The following is a 17,489-nucleotide window of genomic DNA, read 5'->3' as shown; positions in this document are numbered from 1 at the left end:
TTTTGATCTTAAAATACAAAATGAGAAGAGTAATAAATGAACTTTAGAAATAAAATTATAAGAGCATTTGACTTCATATACATTTTGTTATTGTTATTTTTTCAATAATCCTCACCAAAGTGCCCTTTTAGATTATGAAGTGCCCTTTTTGTTTAATTTACCCTGCCCTTTCTGAATCCTCCAGTGGGAACACTATCGATCTCTTGATTTCAACATCCAACCACAACCACTCCTGTACATGCCATCTCTATCCTGGTAAAGAGCTTATACGGTGGCATTAAGCATGGACCCTGGTCGGAGTGTGTAAACCTGGTACACTACACAAACTGACTTACCCAGTAGAGGTAGGTGGTCTCGGTAGAAGGACCCGCCCTTGGCATCATTCATCACCTTAAGGTCCGCCTACAGCACAATGGAGATAATTGAAGCAAGATCTATAGAAACTGTTTTCAGATTCAGGTAACTTCATCACCCAAGGGAGATAATTCAGATAAAACCTTTTTTAATTTGGTTTAGAGATTCTCACAACTTCATTAATATAATCTCCATACCATTGTTGAAGCATAAAACATAAAAAAGTCTAATTTTATCTAAATTTCTTAAAGAAAGTTCCAGTTTTTCAGATATAGTTTCTCCATAACGAACAATAGCCATTCCGTACTGTTCTTTCATACACCAAATAATTTCAAAATTAAACATGGTCTAAGGGAGACAACTCTACATAAACCTGTTCTGTTGATGTCAACTTGCACTTACCATGCCCTCAAATCCAACCCTGTACAGGTTCTTGGCCCCATTATCCCACAGAACGTAGGCAGCACTGCGGGGACTAGCCGAGCTCCAATCCTGTGTAACAAACATAGTTTATGTGTAACAAACATACAGTTTATACCCCCGACAAGATCTCTCACAACGCAACCAACAAAATAAGTCTCCATGACCTTAATCTGTAATGATCTTCCTGACTGCTATGAATGCTGTAGGCCTCACTACTGAATACAGACACAGTCCGAAATAATAAATCAAACTGAGTGATTGATATTGTCAGCACTAATCTACAACGTTGAAGTAGGAAAACATGCAGTCAACAAAATCACTGAGCCTCTTGGTTTCTGGGGCACTAGTCTCACCCAAGAGGGACACGATATTCTCACCCAAAGGGGGCACAATAAACTCACTCAAAGGGGACACAATATTCTCACCCAAAGGGGGACACAATATTCTCACTCAAAGGGGACACAATATTCTCACCCAAGGGGGACACAATATTCTCACTCAAAGGGGACACAATATTCTCACCCAAAGGGGACACAATATTCTCACCCAAAGGGGACACAATATTCTCACTCAAAGGGGACACAATATTCTCACCCAAGGGGGACACAATATTCTCACCCAAGGGGGACACAATATTCTCACTCAAAGGGGACACAATATTCTCATCCAAGGGGGACACAATATTCTCACCCAAGGGGGACATGATATTCTCAACCAAGGGGAAATGATATTCTCACTCAAGGGGGACACAATATTTTCACCCAAGGGGGCCATGATATTTTCACTGAGGGGGGACACGATATTCTCACCGAAGGGGAACACAATATTCTCACCGAGGGTGACATTATATTCTCACCCAATGGGTACACGATATTCTCACCCAAGGGGGACACGATATTCTCACCGTGGAGGAACATGATATTCTCACCCAAGGGGGACACAACATTTTCACCCATGGGGGACACTCACCCAAGGGGGGACACAATATTCTCACGCATGGGGTACACGATATTCTCAACCAAGGGGAACATGATATTCCCATCGAGGGGGAACATGATATTCTCACCCAAGGGGGACACAACATTTTCACCCATGGGGGACACTCACCCAAGGGGGGACACAATATTCTCACGCATGGGGTACACGATATTCTCAACCAAGGGGAACATGATATTCCCATCGAGGGGGAACATGATATTCTCACCCAAGGGGGACACAACATTCTCACCCAAGGAGGACACAATATTTTCACCCAAGGCAGACACAATATTCTCACCTAAGGGTACACGATATTTTCACCAAGGGGGGACACAGTATTCTCAACCAAGGGAGGACACAATATTCTCACCGAGGGGTACATGATATTCTCACCTAAGGGGGACACACGATATTTTCACCCAAGGGGAACACGATATTCTCACCGAGGGGGGACACGTTATTCTCACCCAAGGGGGACACGATATTCTCACCCAAGGGGGACACAATATTCTCACTCAAGGGGGACACAGGATATTCTCACCGAGGGGACACACGATATTCTCACCGAGGGGGGACACAATATTCTCACTCAAGGGGGACACACGATATTCTCACCGAGGGGACACACGATATTCTCACCCAAGGGGAACACGATATTATCACCTAAGGGGGACACAATATTCTCACTCAAGGGGGACACACGATATTCTCACCGAGGGGACACACGATATTCTCACCGAGGGGACACACGATATTCTCACCCAAGGGGGACACAATATTCTCACTCAAGGGGGACACACGATATTCTCACCGAGGGGACACACGATATTCTCACCGAGGGGGGACACAATATTCTCACTCAAGGGGACACTGCGATATTCTCACCGAGGGGACACGATATTCTCACCCAAGGGGACACAATATTCTCACTCAAGGGGACACACGATATTATCACCTAAGGGGGACACAATATTCTCACTCAAGGGGGACACACGATATTCTCACCGAGGGGACACACGATATTCTCACCGAGGGGGGACACAATACTCTCACCCAAGGGGGACACAATATTCTCACTCAAGGGGACACGATATTCTCACGAAAGGGGACACAATATTCCCACCCAAGGGGAACACGATATTATCACCTAAGGGGGACACAATATTCTCACTCAAGGGGGACACACGATATTCTCACCGAGGGGACACACGATATTCTCACCCAAGGGGAACACGATATTCTCACCCAAGGGGGACACAATATTCTCACTCAAGGGGGACACACGATATTCTCACCGAGGGGGACACGATATTCTCACCGAGGGGGGACACAATATTCTCACCGAGGGGACACACGATATTCTCACCGAGGGGGGACACAATATTCTCACCCAAGGGGGACACACGATATTCTCACCGAGGGGACACACGATATTCTCACCCAAGGGGAACACGATATTATCACCTAAGGGGGACACAATATTCTCACCAAGGGGACACACGATATTCTCACCGAGGGGACACACGATATTCTCACCCAAGGGGAACACGATATTCTCACCCAAGGGGGACACAATATTCTCACTCAAGGGGGACACACGATATTCTCACCGAGGGGACACACGATATTCTCACCGAGGGGACACACGATATTCTCACCGAGGGGACACACGATATTCTCACCGAGGGGACACACGATATTCTCACCCAAGGGGAACACGATATTCTCACCTAAGGGGGACACAATATTCTCACTCAAGGGGGACACGATATTCTCACCGAGGGGGAACGATATTTAAGGTAGTGCGACATCAGTGTGTCTGTGCCACTGCCTATGACACTATGATGTTAAATATGCCTTCCCCTGGGTCATTGCCACCTTCCCCTGATGCATTACTACCTCCCTCGGTAGACAGCAGTCTTCCCCTTGGTCAGTGATGCTTTTCATTGGGTCATCACCCATGTATGAAATCATTGTTACCTGCGTGTATTTAAGTTGCTTTACCTTGGGTTGTTGCACCTGTACAATACAATCTCATTACCCTCTTGTACCTCAGTTTTGTTCATTTGTTGTTTACACTGCACTCAGCAATATTCCAGCTATACAGCGTGGTCTGTAAATAACTGAGTCTGGACCAGACAATCCAGTGATCAACAGCATAAGCACTGATCTACGCAATTGGGGTACGATGACATGTGTCAACCAAGTCAGCGAGTGTGACCACCCGATCCAGTTAGTAGCCTCATACGACAAGCATGGGTTACTGAAGACCAATTCTAACACAGATCTTCCTAGATCCTGTATCTCAGTAAACTTTCCCCTTGCAGACATCCAAACCTTACGAAACAACATCATTACCCACCTGTATTTCAGTAACCTTCCCCCTTCGTCCGTTGCCCCCGTCCTGGTCTTCCCACTGCCAGTCGACACCTCGCACAACCCTGGCCCCAGGGTAAATCCCCCTGGCCGTGATCTTCTTGCTCTTTCTGCGAGGTTCCAGCAGCACCCTGCATCAGAGAGGATGTCACCAGGTAAACAACATATTGCCACATACACTGACTACACTGTAGTATGTAACAACACAAACTGGTTCAACCATAACTGACATAGGTCAACTCTGACCCCTTAGCTCTGATTTTAGAAATATATCATATCACATTGAACATACTGAAATGGTATAGGTCCATCAGTTTCATGTTTATCAAGAGCAAACATCCTGTCACGGTTTTGGTAACATTCAACTGGATCACCATACAACTTCATGATACTGCAGTTCTTACACTCTTTAGAGTGTATCAAGGATGTCATTCCCTGGACAAGGACTATTTGCTGATTGTGTAATGTGTTTGAATTTAAATGAACCATGAAACTACAAAGGCCATTACCATACTCCTGGGAGTTCACTGATCCATTCTTACAGTGGTTGGGTGAAGAATGATTGAGTGATGCAATACTCTTACACAGAACAGAGTGGTTCGTTAGCACCTCATCCTACCACTAACCAGAGAGGTTGGTTAGCACCTCATTCTATCACTGAGCAGAATGGTTGGTTAGCACCTCATTCTACCACTGAGCAGAGTGTTTGGTTAGCACCTCATTCTACCACTGAACAGAGTGGTTGGTTAGCACCTCATTCTATCACTGAGCAGAGTGTTTGGTTAGCACCTCATTCTACCACTGAACAGAGTGTTTGGTTAGCACCTAATTCTTCCACTGAGCAGAGCGGTTGGTTAGCACCTCATCCTACCACTAACCAGAGAGGTTGGTTAGCACCTCATTCTATCACTGAGCAGAATGGTTGGTTAGCACCTCATTCTACCACTGAGCAGAGTGTTTGGTTAGCACCTCATTCTACCACTGAACAGAGTGTTTGGTTAGCACCTCATTCTACCACTGACCAGAGTGGTTGGTTAGCACCTAATTCTACCACTGAGCAGAGAGGTTGGATAGCACCTCATTCTACCACTGAACAGAGTGGTTGGTTAGCACCTCATTCTACCACTGAACAGAGTGGTTGGTTAGCACCTAATTCTACCACTGAGCAGAGTGGTTGGTTAGCACCTCATTCTACCACTGAGCAGAGTGTCTGGTTAGCACCTCATTCTACCACTGACCAGAGTGGTTGGTTAGCACCTCATTCTACCACTGAGCAGAGTGGTTGGTTAGCACCGCATTCTACCCCTGAGCAGATCGGTTGGTTAGCACCTCATTCTACCACTGAACAGAGAGGTTGGATAGCACCTCATCCTACCACTGAACAGAGCGGTTGGTTAGCACCTAATTCTACCACTGAACAGAGTGGCTGGCTAGCACCTCATTCTACCACTGAGCAGAGTGGTTGGTTAGCATCTCATTCTAGCACTAGCAGAGTGGTACGTTAGCACCTCATTCTACCACTGACCAGAGTGATTGGTTAGCACCTCATTCTACCACTGAGCAGAGTGGTTGGTTAGCACCTCATTCTACCACTAGCAGAGTGATTGGTTAGCACCTCATTCTACCACTGAACAGAGTGATTGGTTAGCACCTCATTCTACCACTGAGCAGAGTGGTTGGTTAGCACATCATTCTACCACTGAACAGAGTGGTTGGTTAGCACCTCATTCTATCACTGAACAGAGTGGTTGGTTAGCACCTCATTCTACCACTGAACAGAGTGGTTGGTTAGCACCTCATTCTACCACTGAACAGAGAGGTTGGTTAGCACCTCATTCTACCACTGAGCAGAGTGGTTGGTTAGCACCTCATTCTACCACTGAACAGAGTGGTTGGTTAGCACCTCATTCTACCACTGAACAGAGTGGTTGGTTAGCACCTCATTCTACCACTGACCTGAGAGGTTGGTTAGCACCTCATTCTACCACTGAACAGAGAGGTTGGTTAGCACCTCATTCTACCACTGAGCAGAGTGGTTGGTTAGCACCTCATTCTACCACTGAACAGAGTGGTTGGTTAGCACCTCATTCTATCACTGAACAGAGTGGTTGGTTAGCACCTCATTCTACCACTGAACAGAGAGGTTGGTTAGCACCTCATTCTACCACTAGCAGAGTGGTTGGTTAGCACCTAATTCTACCACTGACCAGGATGGTTGGTTAGCACCTCATTCTACCACTGAGCAGAGTGGTTGGTTAGCACCTCATTCTACCACTGACCAGGATGGTTGGTTAGCACATCATTCTACCACTGAGCAGAGTGGTTGGTTAGCACCTAATTCTACCACTGACCGGAGCGGATGGTTAGCACCAACTAAGTTACCATCCTGACCACTATGGGTCTGTCCAAAAAGTCTTAATTTATAAAAAGCATGGATTGCTGAAAACCTTTTCGAACTTTCTTCCTGACCATTCACTATGTAAAAAGATGAAATACTGCACCACCAAAATATGTCAACAATGCAGTTGTCAACATCTACAATGGAAGACTTCATATGCCATGTCTACTTTAAAGGTAGATTAAATCTTTAGATTCTTTGTACATACCTTTCATTTCCAGGAGTGCCAATTCTGTAAAAGCGGTGTCTGAGATTGTGCTTGTCACCATGGTAACACACAGAACACAAGTCATAGTTAGGACACTCTGCACACTTCCATCGGATACCAAATATGGGCTGTTGTCTGCACATATCACACATGGTGCCATCGTGCTTGATTCCTGAAATTATCACAAGACTTAGTTTGAAAGTGTGCACATTACTGTACCAACATTGACGGTGAGTGGGTGAATATGGTTTTATGCCGCTTTTAGCAATATTCCAGCAACATCATGGTGGAGAACATCAGGAATGTGCTGCATACATTGTATCTTTGTGGTGAATATAACCCGGGCCTTCGGCGTAATGAGCGAATGCTTTAACCACAAGGCTACCCCACAGCCCCACATTGACGAGGTGCGTTGTTGCAGTTACATCTTACTGACATGAAAAGGTGACATTATCATGATTATGAATATTATCAGTTAAGACAGCATTGGAATGCTTATTTCACTCACTATGGAACACAGTGGTTAACATGGTTAAGGTGTTCCCCTCGTCACTACAAAGTCCTGGGTTTGATTCTAAACATGGGTACAACATTAGAACTTAATAGAAGACCATTTCTGGTCTCTACATGTGAAACTGCTGAAATATTGCTAAAAATGGCATAAAGTCTAACTTACAAAATACATAGTTGTATCACAAATATGGCAATTACACACGGTAAATAAACATGGTAAATGCACATGGTAAACACAACAAAGATCCTTAGTGATGAAGATGATAAATTTAAGATCACAGGCAATGCATGATATACAGTGCAACAAGTTACTGTCTTTGAGAGTAATTGCACATCATAATGTTGTCATGTTACCATGGATACAGTGTAAGCTCTGTCAGCATTTCAATAACCACTCCACCCTTATCCAAAACACCCTCACCTTAAACTTGCAACAAGATGTTCATTAACATTAACATAAATTTATCATGATTATATGGTCATTATTTTCCTGAATGTCATTTTGCTCTTGGAATTACTGTGAGTAAGTGAGTGAGTGAGAAAGTTGGTTTGAACAGTATTCCTGTTATTTAGCAATGTGTGGCTCCAAGTGAAGCAGGTCACACACATTTACCACTGGTGAATAGGACTGCATGGTATTACTGGTATACCGGTATACTGCAGACCGCCTCCGTGTGTAGTGGTTAGAGCGTCCGCCCGGAGTGCGGAAGGTCGTGGGTTCGATCCCCGACCACGTCATACCAAAAGACGTTAAAATATGGTACTTGTTGGTCCCTGCCTGGCGCTCGGCATTAATGGGTCCATCAAGGACTGGTCGGCTCGGAGTCAGTATAATGTGTCTGAGTGGGGTATTCATGCTTCACTGTGGCATGGTATCACAGTGGGCTAGCACTATAAAACCAGCTTCAGTCTGGGCTAGTACAAGCAGTCGCACATACACATGCATGCACGTTGTCATATGAGCGAAATATTCTCAAGCACGACGTTAAACCCAATTCCACCACCACCACCATCGGTATACTGCAATACACTTTTCAAACGATACGTATTGCAATATTTTTTCTGAGAACCAGTATATTTGGTAAAGAACATATATGCAGTTTTTGTGATTAACTTTATGGTTTTAATTAGAATCTACACAGGCTTTCATTCATAAACAAATGTTTTCCTTCGTCATTCAATGACGAAAAAGCAGCGCCGTAAAAATAAACTCACACACTCACCCATGACCCTGGGTAGGTGCTGACATGAGTGACAAACAAAGAAACATACCGGTAATCTCGACATATCAGGATTCAAGTGAGTGAGTGAGTTTTATTTCATGGCACTTTTAGCAACATTCCAGCAATATCCCGGCGGGAGACACCAGAAATGGGCTTCGCATATTGTACCCATGTGGGGAATCAAACCTCATGAAACGTCAGCTTATTATGTGAGGAAAGCCAGACAATCCAGTGATTAACACGGCTAGCATGAACATTGATCTTTGCAATTGGGATACGATGACATATGTCAACCAAGTCAGCGAGCCTGACCACCCAATCCCATAAGTCGCCTCTTACGACAAACATGGGTTACTGAAGATCAATTCTAAACCGGGTCTTCACAGGTTAATTCTCCAGACCTTTTGTATTTTCATTATATTTCTAAATATCAATTCAATATTTGCTAGTTTCTCTACACAAAATATCTGTAAAAAAATATATATAAATACAAATGTGACCTTTATGTGTTTATCGGATAAAAATCACTAAGATTTGTATTGATGGCAATTAAAAGGTAACAAACTGACCAAACATAAAACCTGACTTCACTGTGTGGCAATTTACTACTCATAACTGTTCTCGGTTCAGTTGAGCTACCAATCTTATATTTCACAGGCAAGGTAATCACCACTAGCATGGCAAGTAGAGCATGGAAGGGCATACTGTGCACATAATCACTTCAGATTAATCAGCTAATCAGTCCAGTACTAACAAGCATGTCTTCCCTGAACGGTGTTACCTGACCTACAAGGTGAGGTGAGGTGAAATTGGGTTTAACGTCGTGCTTGAGAATATTTCGCTCATATGACGACGGGCATGCATGTGTATGTGTATGTGCGGCTGCTTGTACTAGCCCAGACTTAAGCTTGTTTTATAGTGCTAGCCCACTGAGATACCATGCCGCAGTGAAGCATGAATACCCCACTCAGACACATTATACTGACTCCGAGCCGACCAGTCCTTGTTGTACCCATTAATGCCGAGCGCCAGGCAGGGACCAACAAGTACCATATTTTAACGTCTTTTGGTATGACGCGGTCGGGGATCGAACCCGCGACCTTCCGCTCTCCGGGCGGACGCTCTAACCACTACACCACGGAGGCGGTCACCTGACCTATAAACCTCAGTATACAATAATTAATTTCAAGTCTCCTTAAGGAAACATGAGGATGCTCTTATAGAGTCGTGCTCTGTTAGTGGGACGCAATATACTTTTTTCAGTATTTATCATCTACATTTGTGCATACAAGACACATATTTCTGTACTGCATACATCCTTGTCCCTGTATCGGGAAAATTTATAGCAGAAATATTCTGCTGTTGCTAATTTAGAAAAGGATATTTAAATTTGATATGTTCTATTCTCTGACATCCATAATGATAATAGATTTGATACATTTTTTATTTATCAGCTTATTATAAGCGTACCATTATGATGAAATCCTATAAATTGTGTTCCTGAAGAATGCAAGATTTATTCAGTAGGGTGAGTGAGTTTGGTTTAATACTGCTAAGAACAGTATTTCAGTTACATCAGAGGAGTAACCCTGGTGATCATGTTGATGCAGGTCTTACTTACATATTTACCTCCACAGGAGTGAGTGAGTAAGTGTGAAAGAGTGAATGAGTGAGTGAACTGAGGTTTAACCAACTGAATCTCATTTGTCAAAGATCAATAAAATTCACTGTATTATTCCATAGATTGGCAGTTACATAATAACTAATGAATTTTAGGTGTGTTTACTAAAATAGTAGTAATACTAGTATCGTGATTGTTACACATCATTTACAAAAGAACACACATGAAACTGAATGGAAAATAACTCCACAGCAATGAACCAACAGAGCTCATATGATAACACTCATTAACTGCATGTATTTGTGATATCATGAACACAGGATGACGGTATTGCGTATCCTATATATCACATGAATTACCAAAGCACTCCTACCATGCCAAAAAACAGGACTCAACTATGTCATGTACTATCCTATTACTTGTGTTAGAATTAATCATGGTAATAGCACAGGGCATATCCTGTCAAATACTGATATGCATTAGATTTAATAAATTGGTAAAGTGCTCCACCATCTGCCAATGCCATTATCTGAATATCTCTCATATAATAATTCTAATTCTATACATATACTATTGTTTTTTTAAAACATATTTAATCATTTTAACAACTGAAAATACATCTCTTTCTGTGACAAATCATTGAATGTCAAATGAGACTATCATAAATATACAACACTGAATAGATGTGTAACTAGACCACAGTAATCATTTAGAGATCGCCAGTTAAAATACAGTCTAGACAGATATCTTTCGTTGTGTTTTCGGATTATATCTTTCGTTGTGTTTTCGGATTTAATTAATCTTGTGTCACTAACCGGTTGGTGCACTGTCTAAGATTCTGAGGTCGTAAGCTCCAGCACATCTGTAATTAGCTGCTGTCCCGTTATCCCACACCACTACAACTTCCTCCGGTGATTCGAAGTTTCTGACAGTGCCAACGTGACCTTCCCCTCCGTCTTGTTTACCCCATTTCCAGTCAGGTCCACGGGCCACTCGTGCCCCTACACCCTCCATCACATTCATACGGAGCCCCCTACTGCTACTCGCACCCGAGTCCATTCTGAAGAGGCTGTATTACGTCCTCATACACTAAAAACAGTTATGATCACTTCTCGGGTGTGAGTGAATATCTGTCAAATCGAGTTCTGAAAATGGCCACAGTTCCTGGTCTCAGGTTTTCTCGTTCTCTGTCAACTTCCGCGAGATTTGACAGAATATCAAAGATGGCCGCAAGCAGAAAAACACAGAAATGCCGTTCCCGTCGAAGATTAGCCGCTATCAGTTTCCTTTCTAATATATCGTTGGATGGAAGTCACTCAGACACAAAGTTTCCACTTTTCAACCGAAAACATCACAGGTTAAAAGACATATGTGTAAATGACTCGAAATCCTCCGACGTGAGTCCCGAGGCTCAAAGCAGTCCGTGTGTTAGAACAGAACCATCGGCTTTTGACAACCAGGACGAAAATGTCAACGATGAAAACATAATCAGACAAAAGAGTCACAACAGACATGACAATAACCACCTTGATCGTGATCATGCACAGTGTGAAAAGGGACCGGAGTCACCGTCAAAACGATGGAGGTAATATGTTTTTCGGTTTTTGATGAGTCCAGGGGTTGGGGATTGTTTAAGTGCCAACACACCTTTATCTGTGATGGTTTTGGCATCACATTTGCTCATTTCTGATAAAGATACCAAAGTCGTTTTCTGGGTGCAGCTTATATAGTGCTAATTGGCTCAGGCCAAAGGCAGTGGTGTTTGCTTCACAGATCTTGCATTCCTCCTAAGAGCTAGTTGGTTTAAACATATTTTTATTCTGTCAATGCAGAAACCTGGATAGGCGAACAAGCCTAGTGGCTTATATAAACGCCCCTCCAGTACACGGTTCCAATATAGCTGGATACATATTTGAAATAGTCCGACAAGAAAAGAATGATACTGAGACAAAATTACACTCAGAAAAATGATTGAATAATAAATATTTGGTTATGGTATTGGTTGTGCCTAGCAACGAAAAGAGCTGCCGCAGAAAATCAAGTTATATAAATCTTGTCTTGCATTGAATATACATGTATATGTGGAGGTGATAATCACTGGAAGAGCTTGCTTTTAAAAATGAACTGGTGTAATGAGTTGAGAATGTCGCAATTTGTTGAGTTATCCAATGCACCGTTACCGTATAAGGTAGTATTCACATCGTATCCTTGAATATAAAAATACACTGTTGTTCTTAAATTTTGATAGTTCCGCCATGTAAAAAGGAAGTGAATGACGTCTTCGTTATAATGACCACATGGACACTTAGCTGTTTCTGATATATGTCCATTATATCTGTCTGCGCTCAGATCACTACAGCCGAGCTTGAGGACAATGGATGATTGGACAAAATCTAGTCCCAAAATTTAAATCAAAGTAGTTGTCAGTTTCTGTTGGATTTATCATGGTTTTAAACTGCCTCACGGAAATAGCGTTAACGGCTCCATCAGGCAATGAATTCCACAACATAATCGCTCGGTAAAATGATTGAGAATATCTTTTGCGTTCTACAGTTAGTAGTTTGAATGGAAGTACTATCTCTAAGATTATAGTTGCTTTGTTGAAATACTCTACCTGGTACAAGATCATTCAGATAATCAGGAGTCAGATGATGATACATTTTATAGAAAGTTATAAGTTTAGAGCGATATCGTCTTTGTTTCAGTGTGCTATAATTGGTTTCCTTGTATATTTTATCATGACTGGTGCCACGAACGCGCACCGCATATAGTTCTTAATGCGTCTAAGTGTAAATTTTCCAGTAAAATCGCCTGTTCAATCGTACAATTATCCCATATATGACAGCAGTAATCAAAAAGTGGTAAGATAAAGGAGTTATATAAAGTATTTAGTGTTTTCCAAGATAAACGATATTTCAAACTTCTCAGACAATTGATCATTGGACTAATTTTCTTTACCATGTCACCTATATGAACTTTCCAAGAACAATCGCTTTGAAGTGTTATACCTAAGTATTTATGGTTATCAACTTCTTTAATAGTTTAGCTAGTTTAAAGAGCTAGTTTATTGTGATCACATGGTGATTAGGCTAGGTTACACCAAACTCTGTCTTTATTCATTGGATACCCTTTCCTATCAGGTATTCCTTTACTATCATTAGGGTTCACTATCCCTTTCTGATCAAACCGCCCTTCAGGATCATTTGGATCGGCACATTTTCTAATCAAACACTCCTTTACAATCCTTATCATTAGTTGTGATGTAAGTGTAGCTATTTAACATATTAATTCAATGAAATTTTATAATTTACTTTTGTGTTTCACTAAAAATGGTTAATGTGCATAAAGGTGAAAGTCAGATGTTGATTACTTGGTAAACAAGCATAGTCCCATGGTAAAGTGTTGGCTTACCGGATTAAATCATGAGCCAAGAGGGGAAGTGGGGTAGCCTAGTGGTTAAAGCGTTTGCTCATCATGCAGAAGACCTGGGTTTGATTCCCCAATGGCAACAATGTGTGAAGCCCATTTCTGGTGTCCTCTCCAAATGTAACACATGTTATATTTGGGATTACACTTTCTCAGTAAAGTACAGATTCTAGTACTTTTATTGGGTTGAGTCCCATCCGGGATTCGAACCCACACCCTCAGAGTCAGGCACCTAACTGCCAGCACACAAAGTCTGTCGCCTAACCTGCTCGGCCACTGTGGCTTCCACTGTACTTTACTGAGAATGTGTAATCCCAAATATAACATATGTTACATTTGACTACTTTCTAATTGGCATTGTGTATTCATGCTGGACATTTCTTGTGTCCCCCGCCGTGATGTTGCTGGAATATTGCTAAAAGTGGCATAAACCATACTCACACTCACATGAGCCAAGCATAGCTTCGCGCTGACAATGTAAGTTCATGGTGCTCACTGGAATTTGATACTTCTAAGACATTTCATTTGGATGGCTTCTGCATTTGGTTTTGGAATGAGCATGGTGGGTGCCAGTCAAATCGTCCCAGCTACAAACTGCCCCAGCAAATTTGGTCAAAATGCCCAGATTTTTGGTCAAATTGCCCTAGGTTTAGTCAAATTGCCCCAGGGGAGTAGTCAAAATGTCCCAATTTATTTTAAATGATTAAATATATGCTATAAATGCATTGTTTTTGTCAACTTAGATATTATATTCTTCATATATTATAGTAATATGTCTGATAAATGTTCCATTAGTAAACTCATTATGACCAGGAGGCTGTCTGAAGACAATCCAATCCACAACATGCAAATAATTGGTATTGCAGTGTTGTCTATTACTTTTGTTCTTATCAGTCTTCAAATTGAACATTTATCAGAAATATTAGTATAGGCCAAATAAAAAAAATGTTGTGGTTCCGATTACACCTCTTTAAAATTTAGGGTAGGTAGGTAGGAAGGAATTTGTTTTTACAAGTAAAGTACGAACTAATAAGACATTTATTAGTGCTGGCACCCAGCATAAAAAGCTTTTTTTTTCAAATTTGTGTTTATTGATGTCTCTATAAAGTTTATTCAACACTTATCATACGTAGTCTCTAAGATCACCAAGATCAATACATGTGAGATAAACGATAAACCTGATAAAGTAGTTACCATCATGACTAAAGGATATATGCCAAAATCTGTTGAAGGGTATTGTTTTAGGATTGTCTCTACATATACATGATATAGGCATAGTATATTTTACATCACTTGGGACAGTGCTGTATTCAATTCTTGACCCATATTTTGAAATTTAAGGCCCTACTTGTTAACTTGAGACCAACACAATTACAGGCTTTGGAGTGTCTGGGAAGCAAAAATATATAAGCAAGATAAATGTCTGAAATAGTACCAAACATGTATTCTCCGTCATGCTTCATGACTTTGGTGTGAGACTTTGGTTAAAAACTTCACTGATATCCTCCAATCCTCATGTTCGAGCCAGTAGATCAAGATATGTACACAGTGGCTTAAGATATCTTCAGTGAGGCTATCTAACAGTATTGAGCATCCTTTGGGCATGTTGAGGATGATGGGGAAGATGGAATCTAAAGATGATAAGCAGCTGGTTATGACATTCAATATTTACAATGTCACTATGTGTGACCTGGTTTGGTTGATCTTTATCATGAGATATCAGCGACAGATATCCAGTATCGGCTTCATTATCACTCATCTTCAGATAGATTAAATTGCACCTGACCAGCTGTTCAGGACAGTTGTTTTGATAATATCATCAATTAAAAAATTAACCATGCACCAAAACCTGCACAATTACTTATGACATAGTGATAACATATACCGTATATTACCGTCTATAAGCCGACTCCATAGATAAGCTGACCCCCAAACTTGACCCTTAAAATCAGTGTCAAAATGGTATGTTTCGTGCATAAGCCGACCCGGCGATGGGGTCCTAATCGCGACAAACACAGACCACACACAACTGGCGGTTACCAATAATTATAACTTTGGTCCACATTATTAAAAAAATTCACAATCATATTGCGTCTACTCGCGCATCGAAATGAAGTGTAGTTGACAGAAAATGGATAATATTATTTTGTTTCGCTAAATATCATACATATTGTAGTTTGATGATAACATGCCAACAAACTGGCTTGTATATTACCGCCTTGTTTTCCATGGACTGCTAGTTTACAGTAAAAATGTGTGAATTTAAATGGCTTGCTTATTTTACCCCATTCCATGTGCGTACAACTTACCATGTTCATGAGGGTCCGTATAACCTTAGTGTTGATTATATATTTTACATTTATAGTGCAAAAAGTGTAATTAAAATTAAACAATGCTAGGATATATTTCTTTGGGTTAAATAATAGTACTCTGTATTATATTTTACTGATGACTGCGTCAGATTTTATCCTGTTATATTATTGTGCATGTTTGAACTTGCTCGCAGGGAAACGTGTGCACAGCTTATTGCCATTTCCGGCTCAAATACACACGGTAATCTTATTCTTACTTAATTTATAGTGCCAAAACCTGTAATTAAAATTACACAATGCTAGGATATATTTCTTTGGGTTAAATAATAGTACTCTGTATTATATTTTACTGATGACTGCGTCAGATTTCATCCCCTTATATTATTGTGCATGTTTGAACTTGATCGCCGGGAAATGTGTGCACAGCTGATTGTACGATAAATGTCATAATGACTAATATGTAATAATATGTTGAAATAATGATAATGTACAGGGTAATATGTATTTTATTCATCATTCACAACATAAACGCTGTAATCGTGGCAAACATCCTGGCAGATGTACCGGTAACTTGTAACATCGTCCTGGCAGGGCACTGGCGAGCTAAAAAATATTTCCGTGAAGTTGTATCTCATAGATAAGACGACCCCCTTCTACAGACATATTTTTTGGGTCCTCAAACTCCGGCTTATAGACGGTAATATACGGTACGTGATTTAGGAGCTGTACCTAACATGCCTGATTTTTTACCACTGATACCAGCCATGCTGTCCTACCCTCTGGGGTACTTATTACATAAAACAAACCGCCTCCGTGGTGTAGTGGTTAAAGCGTCCGCCCGGAGAGCGGAAGGTCGTGGGTTAGATCCCCGACCGCGTCATACCAAAAGATGTTTAAATATGGTGCTTGTTGGTCCCTGCCTGGCTCGGCATTAATGGGTACAACAAGGACTGGTCGGCTTGGAGTCAGTATAATGTGTCTGAGTGGGGTATTCATGCTTCACTGCGGCATGGTATCTCAGTGGGCTAGCACTATAAAACCAGCTTAAGTCTGGGCTAGTACAAGCAGCCGCACATACACATACACACGCATGCACATCGTCATATGAGCGAAATATTCTCCAGCGCGAGGTTAAACCCAATTTCACCTCACCTATTACATAAAACAATCTGATTCTGATGATATGACCTCCATCTAACCTAGAAAAAGATTAGTCCTTTTTTATTTTAATCATGTTAAGGAGTAGTAGTATACATAATGGGGGTTCTGGACCACTTCCTCCTAGGGCGTTATTTCTATCCAATTCTGCTCCAAGCACCCTGTAAAAAATGATGAACCCCGAGCGGGAGACATCGTTTAATGCCCTTCTATACTATTGACTACAACGGTGTCCGTACGCGTAAGTCATGACACCATCTATGGCAATCCATCGTTTGGTATCCATGGGCGACAGCGACGATTATACCAGGCATTCCAGTCATCCATCTCAGAGATGCAATTTCCTGTGCAGAGTTGTCTCCCTTGGGTACCTGAGAAACCTATGGTCATGGGTTTGAATCCCATCTTTGCCCTTATCATGATTCTTGAGGTGTGAGCACCATACCCGTGGGTTCCATCAAAGTGATAAATGACTGAGACCTGCATCACTTTGGGCTTT

At 41.6% G+C, this 17,489-nt stretch overlaps 3 protein-coding genes across 5 annotated transcripts in view; 1 reads left to right on the top strand and 2 right to left on the bottom strand.

The window, feature by feature from the left end:
* Nucleotides 1-17,489, top strand: part of LOC124253742 (CDK5 and ABL1 enzyme substrate 1-like) — a 41,518-nt gene that overhangs the window by 2,333 nt on the left and 21,696 nt on the right. For 2 of the 3 annotated variants that reach the window (XM_046687568.1, XM_046687567.1), the window contains exon 1: nt 11,246-11,679. In XM_046687568.1, the coding sequence (XP_046543524.1) occupies nt 11,246-11,679 (434 nt within the window). Of the gene's footprint in view, nt 1-236; nt 248-11,245; nt 11,680-17,489 lie in introns of those variants that run through there. The other variant, XM_046687569.1, reaches the window with a different exon arrangement.
* The window catches only part of LOC124253740 (E3 ubiquitin-protein ligase MIB1-like), a 130,070-nt gene that overhangs the window by 109,759 nt on the left and 2,822 nt on the right, over nt 1-17,489 (bottom strand). The window contains 1 exon segment of the mRNA XM_046687566.1: nt 237-247. Within this exon segment, the coding sequence (XP_046543522.1) occupies nt 237-245 (9 nt within the window). The 5' untranslated portion in view covers nt 246-247.
* On the bottom strand, nt 265-11,250 carry LOC124253707 (E3 ubiquitin-protein ligase MIB1-like). Its single transcript, XM_046687517.1, has 5 exons — nt 10,910-11,250; nt 6,738-6,909; nt 4,118-4,262; nt 757-846; nt 265-402 (listed from the first exon to the last, which is right to left on the bottom strand). The coding sequence occupies exons 1-5, from the start codon at nt 11,151-11,153 to the stop codon at nt 265-267; spliced, it is 789 nt and encodes a 262-aa protein (XP_046543473.1). The 5' UTR covers nt 11,154-11,250.

Source organism: Haliotis rubra, unplaced genomic scaffold (genome assembly GCF_003918875.1).
Source record: "Haliotis rubra isolate DU_JTF1 unplaced genomic scaffold, ASM391887v1 Scf55, whole genome shotgun sequence".
In the NCBI taxonomy this organism is placed as follows: Eukaryota; Metazoa; Mollusca; class Gastropoda; order Lepetellida; family Haliotidae; genus Haliotis; species Haliotis rubra.
This window is presented reverse-complemented; position numbering and strand designations above follow the sequence as displayed.

Excerpts from the sequence above, each read along its gene's own strand:
- LOC124253707 (XM_046687517.1), bottom strand. The coding sequence starts at position 11,153 with ATGGACTCGGGTGCGAGTAGCAGTAGGGGGCTCCGTATGAATGTGATG. Across the intron at positions 6,910-10,909 it reads CTTAGACAGTGCACCAACCG|GAATCAAGCACGATGGCACC; the intron begins GTTAGTGACACA and ends TGATAATTTCAG. Across the intron at positions 4,263-6,737 it reads GGCACTCCTGGAAATGAAAG|GGTGCTGCTGGAACCTCGCA; the intron begins GTATGTACAAAG and ends TCTCTGATGCAG.